An 8870-nucleotide genomic window follows, 5' to 3' on the forward strand; every position below is an offset into this window, starting at 1 on the left:
TGTACAACTTTTATTGACTAAAGGAGCAGACATTAAGTTTTGTATAGAGGACGGAGCCAGTCCTCTCTTTATAGCTTGTCGAAACGGACATGATAGCACTGTACAACTTTTACTGTCTAATGGAACAGACATTAATTCATGTATGGAGTACGGAGCCAGTCCTCTCTTTATAGCTTGTCTAAACGGAAATGATAGCACTGTACAACTTTTACTGACTAAAGGAGCAGACATTAATTTATGTATGGAGAACGGAGCCAGTCCTCTCCATATAGCTTGTCAAAGCGGAAATGACAGCACTGTACAACTTTTACTGACTAAAGGAGCAGACATTAATTTATGTATGGAGGACGGAGTCAGTCTTCTCCATATAGCTTGTCGAAACGGACATGATAGCACTGTACAACTTTTACTGTCTAATGGAGCAGACATTAATTCATGTATGGAGGACGGAGCCAGTCCTCTCTTTATAGCTTGTCTAAACGGAAATGATAGCACTGTACAACTTTTACTGACTAAAGGAGCAGACATTAATTTATGTATGGACGACGGAGCCAGTCCTCTCCATATAGCTTGTCTAAACGGACATGATAGCACTGTACAACTTTTACTGTCTAATGGAGCAGACATTAATTCATGTATGGAAAACGGAGTCAGTCCTCTCTTTATGGCGTGTCTAAAAGGACATGATAGCACTGTACAACTTTTAGTGACAAATGAAGCAGACATCAATTTATGTAAGAAAAACGGAGCCAGTCCTCTCTTTATAGCTTGTCAAAACAAACATGATAGCACTGTACAACTTTTACTGACTAAAGAAGCAGACATTAATTTATGTATGGAGAACGGAGCCAGTCCTCTCCATATAGCTTGTCAAAGCGGAAATGACAGCACTGTACAACTTTTACTGACTAAAGGAGCAGACATTAATTCATGTATGGAAAACGGAGTCAGTCCTCTCTTTATGGCGTGTCTGAAAGGACATGATAGCACTGTACAACTTTTAGTGACAAATGGAGCAGACATCAATTTATGTGAGAAAAACGGAGCCAGTCCTCTCTTTATAGCTTGTCGAAACGGACATGATAGCACTGTACAACTTTTACTGTCTAATGGAGCAGACATTAATTCATGTATGGAGGACGGAACCAGTCCTCTCTTTATAGCTTGTCTAAACGGAAATGATAGTACTGTACAACTTTTACTGACTAAAGGAGCAGACATTAATTTATGTATGGAGGACGGAGCCAGTCCTCTCCATATAGCTTGTCTAAACGGACATGATAGCACTGTACAACTTTTACTGTCTAATGGAGCAGACATTAATTCATGTATGGAAAACGGAGTCAGTCCTCTCTTTATGGCGTGTCTAAAAGGACATGATAGCACTGTACAACGTTTAGTGACAAATGGAGCAGACATTAATTTATGTGAGAAAAACGGAGCCAGTCCTCTCTTTATAGCTTGTCAAAACAAACATGATAGCACTGTACAACTTTTACTGACTAAAGGAGAAGACATTAATTTATGTATGGAGGACGGAGCCAGTCCTCTGAATATAGCTTGTCCAAGCGGAAATGATAGCACTGTACAACCTTTACTGACTAAAGGAGCAGACATTAATTTATGTAAGAAAAACGGAGCCAGTCCTCTCCATTCAGCTTGTCTAAACGGAAATGATAGCACTGTACAACTTTTACTGACTAAAGGAGCAGACATTAATTTATGTATGGAGAACGGAGCCAGTCCTCTCCATATAGCTTGTCAAAGCGGAAATGACAGCACTGTACAACTTTTACTGACTAAAGGAGCAGACATTAATTTATGTATGGAGAACGGAGCCAGTCCTCTCCATTCAGCTTGTCGTAACAAACATGATAGCACTGTACAACTTTTACTGACTAAAGGAGCAGACATTAATTTATGTATGGAGGACGGAGCCAGTCCTCTCCATATAGCTTGTCGAAACGGACATGATAGCAATGTACAACTTTTACTGTCTAATGGAGCAGACATTAATTCATGTATGGAGGACGGAGCCAGTCCTCTCTTTATAGCTTGTTTAAACGGAAATGATAGCACTGTACAACTTTTACTGACTAAAGGAGCAGACATTAATTTATGTAAGAAAAACGGAGCAAGTCCTCTCCATTCAGCTTGTCTAAACGGACATGATGGCACTGTACAACTTTTAATGACTCATGGAGCAGACATTAATTTATGTATAGAGAACGGAGCCAGTCCTCTCTTTATAGCTTGTGAAAACGGACATAATAGCAATGTACAACTTTTACTGTCTAATGGAGCAGACATTAATTCATGTATGGAGGACGGAGCCAGTCCTCTCCATATAGCTTGTCTAAACGGAAATGATAGCACTGTACAACTTTTACTGACTAAAGGAGCAGACATTAATTTATGTATGGAGGACGGAGCCAGTCCTCTCCATATAGCTTGTCGAAACGGACATGATAGCACTGTACAACTTTTACTGTCTAATGGAGCAGACATTAATTCATGTATGGAGGACGGAGCCAGTCCTCTCTTTATAGCTTGTCTAAACGGAAATGATAGCACTGTACAACTTTTACTGTCTAATGGAGCAGACATTAATTTATGTGAGAAAAACGGAGCTAGTCCTCTCTATTCAGCTTGTCAAAACAAACATGATAGCACTGTACAACTTTTACTGACTAAAGGAGCAGACATTAATTTATGTATGGAGAACGGAGCCAGTCCTCTCCATATAGCTTGTCAAAGCGGAAATGACAGCACTGTACAACTTTTACTGACTAAAGGAGCAGACATTAATTTATGTATGGAGGACGGAGCCAGTCCTCTCCATATAGCTTGTCGAAACGGACATGATAGCACTGTACAACTTTTACTGTCTAATGGAGCAGACATTAATTCATGTATGGAGGACGGAGCCAGTCCTCTCTTTATAGCTTGTCTAAACGGAAATGATAGCACTGTACAACTTTTACTGACTAAAGGAGCAGACATTAATTTATGTATGGAGGACGGAGCCAGTCCTCTCCATATAGCTTGTCTAAACGGACATGATAGCACTGTACAACTTTTACTGTCTAATAGAGCAGACATTAATTCATGTATGGAAAACGGAGTCAGTCCTCTCTTTATGGCGTGTCTAAAAGGACATGATAGCACTGTACAACTTTTAGTGACAAATGGAACAGACATCAATTTATGTAAGAAAAACGGAGCCAGTCCTCTCTTTATAGCTTGTCGAAACGGACATGATAGCACTGTACAACTTTTACTGTCTAATGGAGCAGACATTAATTCATGTATGGAGGACGGAGCCAGTCCTCTCTTTATAGCTTGTCTTAATGGAAATGATAGCACTGTACAACTTTTACTGACTAAAGGAGCAGACATTAATTTATGTATGGAGGACGGAGCCAGTCCTCTCCATTCAGCTTGTCTAAACAGACATGATAGCACTGTACAACTTTTACTGTCTAATGGAGCAGACATTAATTCATGTATGGAAAACGGAGTCAGTCCTCTCTTTATGGCGTGTCTAAAAGGACATGATAGCACTGTACAACTTTTAATGACTAAAGGAGCAGACATTAATTTATGTAAGAAAAACGGAGCCAGTCCTCTCCATTCAGCTTGTCGTAACAAACTTGATAGCACTGTACAACTTTTACTGACTAAAGGAGCAGACATTAATTTATGTATGGAGAACGAAGCCAGTCCTCTCCATATAGCTTGTCGAAACGGACATGATAGCACTGTACAACTTTTACTGTCTAATGGAGCAGACATTAATTCATGTATGGAGGACGGAGCCAGTCCTCTCTTTATAGCTTGTCTAAACGGAAATGATAGCACTGTACAACTTTTACTGACTAAAGGAGCAGACATTAATTTATGTAAGAAAAACGGAGCCAGTCCTCTCCATTCAGCTTGTCTAAACGGACATGATAGCACTGTACAACTTTTACTGACTAATGGAGCAGACATTAATTCATGTATGGAGAACGGAGCCAGTCCTCTCCATATAGCTTGTGAAAACGGACATAATAGCACTGTACAACTTTTACTGTCTAATGGAGCAGACATTAATTTATGTGAGAAAAACGGAGCCAGTCCTCTCTATTCAGCTTGTCTAAACGGACATGATAGCACTGTACAACCTTTAGTGACCATAGGAGCAGACATCAATTTATGTAAGAAAAACGGAGCCAGTCCTCTCTTTATAGCTTGTCAAAACGGACATGATAGCACTGTACAACTTTTAATGACTAATGGAGCAGACATTAATTTATGTATGGAGAACGGAGCCAGTCCTCTCTATATAGCTTGTGAAAACGGACATAATAGCATTGCACAACTTTTGCTGACTAATAGAGCAGACATTAATTTATGTGAGAAAAACGGAGCCAGTCCTCTCCATTCAGCTTGTCAAAACAAACGAGATAGCACTGTACAACTTTTAGTGACCAAAGGAGCAGACATTAATTTATGTAAGAAAAACGGATCCAGTCCTCTCTTTATAGCTTGTGAAAATGGACATGATAGCACTGTACAACTTTTAATGACTAATGGAGCAGACATTAATTTATGTATGGAGGACGGAACCAGTCCTCTCTATATAGCTTGTCAAAACGGAAATGATAGCACTGTACAACTTTTACTGACTAATGGAGCAGACATTAATTTATGTGAGAAAAACGGAGCCAGTCCTCTCCATTCAGCTTGTCTAAACGGACATGATAGCACTGTACAACTTTTAGTGACTAATGGAGCAGACATTAATTTATGTATGGAGAACGGAGCCAGTCCTCTCCATATAGCTTGTGAAAACGGACATAATAGCACTGTACAACTTTTACTGTCTAATGGAGCAGACATTAATTTATGGGAGAAAAACGGAGCCAGTCCTCTCCATATAGCTTGTCAAAACGGAAATGATAGCACTGTACAACTTTTAGTGACCAAAGGAGCAGACATCAATTTATGTAAGAAAAACGGAGCCAGTCCTCTCTTTATAGCTTGTCAAAACGGACATGATAGCACTGTACAACTTTTACTGAGTGAAGAAGCAGACATTAATTTATGTATGGAGGACGGAGCCAGTCCTCTCCATATAGCTTGTCAAAACGGACATGATAGCACTGTACAACTTTTACTGTCTAATGGAGCAGACATTAATTTATGTATGGAGAACGGAGCCAGTCCTCTCTATATAGCTTGTGAAAAGGGACATAATAGCATTGCACAACTTTTGCTGACTAATAGAGCAGACATTAATTTATGCATAGAAATGGGAGTAAGTGTTTTATATGTTGCTTTTGTACAGAGACGTTACAAAACTGTAAATATGTTACTAAACAATGGCGTAGACACAACAAGCCTGGCTTGTGGATGGGAAGGCGATCTCGCCCTGGTAGATTGTTTTGATAAGTATAAAAAAACCGTTGAATTTTTATTGAAGAAAGACAACATACAAAACAATTTGTACGACCCGGATTCCTATTTTTCTCTTTTTGTATCATGTCAGGTGGAAAGAGTGACAAGAATGATATTTAAATACTAGTGTAAATGGTTTCATAATTAATCATATCTATATAAACATTTATATGCAACTCGGAAAATTGCTGCATACCTTACGCCGATCCAAAAAAAAACCCAACAAAAACAAAAAAAACAAAAAAACCATGAAAAACTCCGGATTCTTAATTAAAGTTTTAAAATACTGTTATTGAAGTCAATTTAGTAGAATTTTTTTTTGGGGGGGGGGGGGGTTCACTGTTTATTTTTCATATTAGATAAGAGTCACGTCTCCGATGCGTATAAACATAACAATATATCCTTGTCAAACAGTGTCAACATCTACTATTATAAGTGAATACGTATATAACTGTCCAAGGAACAGTATTAACACTCGTACATGTACGACTATCAATGTATCTGATATCGATTCAATTTCACATATAGGAGAACCATATTACGTTTTACTCGTGTCTTGTGTTTACCCATGTATGTTTACGAAATGAATTGTTTAAAAAAATTATCTAGGTCTTTTTAATCTTTGTTTTTAATATTTGGTTTGTTTTGGGTTTTTTTGAAAATGGTTAATCTAATCAAATAAATGTCTTAATAGCTCTTATATAGTGGTTATAAAATGGTTAAATTAACATTGATGATTTAACCCAACACAGTTTAAACAATTAAATTAGTGATTACACTGTTGGCTTTGCGAATCTAAGTGGTTTTGTTTGCCCTGTATGTATGTGGTTGAATGTAAAATGTTATCAAGGAAAACAATTGGCACGGTGAAACCTCTAAATACCGGCAAATAATGAATGATCAAGAGTTTCTTTGTTTTTGTGTTTATTCTTATTTTCATTTTTTATTTGTTAATTTGTATTTATTTATTGTTTTTTTTAACGTCAATGATACAAAGGGCATGATTATTTACATAATAAACTTTAATTATACTTGTGAAATTGCCTAATCTACTGTGTTTTTTATTCTACATGCATACAACATTTTATATTTCTTTCATTTCATCAAACATCAAACTGTTCTAAATAAAGATCATTCGTACATGCCCTTTCCTACAAATAAATGTCTTAATAGCTCTTATATAGTGGTTATAAAATGGTTAATTAACATTGATCATTTAACCCCACACAGTTTAAACAATTACATTAGTGATAACACTGTTGGCTTTGCGAATCTAAGTGGTTTTGTTTGCCCTGTATGTATGTGGTTGAATGTAAAATGTTATCAAGGAAAACAGCTAGCACGGTGAAACCTCTAAATACCGGCAAATAATGAATGATCAAGAGTTTCTTTATTTTTTGTGTTTATTCTTATTTTCATTTTTAATTTGTTAATTTGTATTTATTTATTGTTTTTTTTTAACGTCAATGATACAAAGGGCATGATTATTTACATAATAAACTTTGATTATACTTGTGAAATTGCCTAATCTACTGTGTTTTTTATTCTACATGCATACAACATTTTATATTTCTTTCATTTCATCAAACATCAAACTGTTCTAAATAAAGATCATTCGTACATGCCCTTTCCTACAAATAAATGTCTTAATAGCTCTTATATAGTGGTTATAAAATGGTTAAATTAACATTGATCATTTAACCCAACACAGTTTAAACAATTAAATTAGTGATAACACTGTTGGCTTTGCAAATCTAAGTGGTTTTGTTTGCCCTGTATGTATGCTGTTGAATGTAAAATGTTGTCAAGGAAAACAGCTAGCACGTTGAAACCTCTAAATACCGGCAAATAATGAATGATCAAGAGTTTCTTTGTTTTTTGTGTTTATTCTAATTTTCATTTTTAATTTGTTAATTTGTATTTATTTATCGTGTTTTTTTTAACGTCAATGATACAAAGGGCATGATTATTTACATAATAAACTTTGATTATACTTGTGAAATTGCCTAATCTACTGTGTTTTTTATTCTACATGCATACAACATTTTATATTTCTTTCATTTCATCAAACATCAAACTGTTTTAAATAAAGATCATTCGTACATGCCCCTTCCTACAAATAAATGTCTTAAAAGCTCTTATATAGTGGTTATAAAATGGTTAAATTAACATTGATGAATTAACCCCACACAGTTTAAACAATTAAACTAGTGATAACACTGTTGGCTTTGCGAATCTAAGTGGTTTTGTTTGCCCTGTATGTATGTGGTTGAATGTAAAATGTTATCAAGGAAAACAGCTAGCACGGTGAAACCTCTAAATACCGGCAAATAATGAATGATCAAGAGTTTCTTTGTTTTTTGTGTTTATTCTTATTTTCATTTTTAATTTGTTAATTTGTATTTATTTATTGTTTTTTTTAACGTCAATGATACAAAGGGCATGATTATTTACATAATAAACTTTGATTATACTTGTGAAATTGCCTAATCTACTGTGTTTTTTATTCTACATGCATACAACATTTTATATTTCTTTCATTTCATCAAACATCAAACTGTTCTAAATAAAGATCATTCGTACATGCCCTTTCCTACAAATAAATGTCTTAATAGCTCTTATATAGTGGTTATAAAATGGTTAAATTAACATTGATCATTTAACCCCACACAGTTTAAACAATTAAATCAGTGATAACACTGTTGGCTTTGCAAATCTAAGTGGTTTTGTTTGCCCTGTATGTATGCTGTTGAATGTAAAATGTTGTCAAGGAAAACAGCTAGCACGGTGAAACCTCTAAATACCGGCAAATAATGAATGATCAAGAGTTTCTTTGTTTTTTGTGTTTATTCTAATTTTCATTTTTAATTTGTTAATTTGTATTTATTTATCGTGTTTTTTTAACGTCAATGATACAAAGGGCATGATTATTTACATAATAAACTTTGATTATACTTGTGAAATTGCCTAATCTACTGTGTTTTTTATTCTACATGCATACAACATTTTATATTTCTTTCATTTCATCAAACATCAAACTGTTCTAAATAAAGATCATTCGTACATGCCCTTTCCTACAAATAAATGTCTTAATAGCTCTTATATAGCGGTTATAAAATGGTTAAATTAACATTGATGATTTAACCCCACACAGTTTAAACAATTACATTAGTGATAACACTGTTGGCTTTGCGAATCTAAGTGGTTTTGTTTGCCCTGTATGTATGTGGTTGAATGTAAAATGTTATCAAGGAAAACAGCTAGCACGGTGAAACCTCTAAATACCGGCAAATAATGAATGATCAAGAGTTTCTTTGTTTTTTGTGTTTATTCTTATTTTCATTTTTAATTTGTTAATTTGTATTTATTTATTGTTTTTTTTTAACGTCAATGATACAAAGGGCATGATTATTTACATAATAAACTTT

At 35.2% G+C, this 8870-nt stretch overlaps 1 protein-coding gene across 1 annotated transcript in view; it reads left to right on the top strand.

Annotated features, from left to right (window-relative positions):
* Nucleotides 1-4838, top strand: part of LOC128181879 (uncharacterized) — a gene marked incomplete at its 3' end in the record, with an annotated part of 105442 nt that extends 100604 nt beyond the window's left edge. The window contains 4 exon segments of the mRNA XM_052850434.1: nt 723-3641; nt 3738-4433; nt 4530-4792; nt 4794-4838. Of these exon segments, the coding sequence (XP_052706394.1) occupies nt 723-3641; nt 3738-4433; nt 4530-4792; nt 4794-4838 (3923 nt within the window).
* Between the last annotated feature and the right edge of the window lie 4032 nt (nt 4839-8870).

The sequence above is a fragment of the Crassostrea angulata genome, chromosome 4 (assembly GCF_025612915.1).
Source record: "Crassostrea angulata isolate pt1a10 chromosome 4, ASM2561291v2, whole genome shotgun sequence".
NCBI classification, from domain to species: domain Eukaryota; kingdom Metazoa; phylum Mollusca; class Bivalvia; order Ostreida; family Ostreidae; genus Magallana; species Magallana angulata.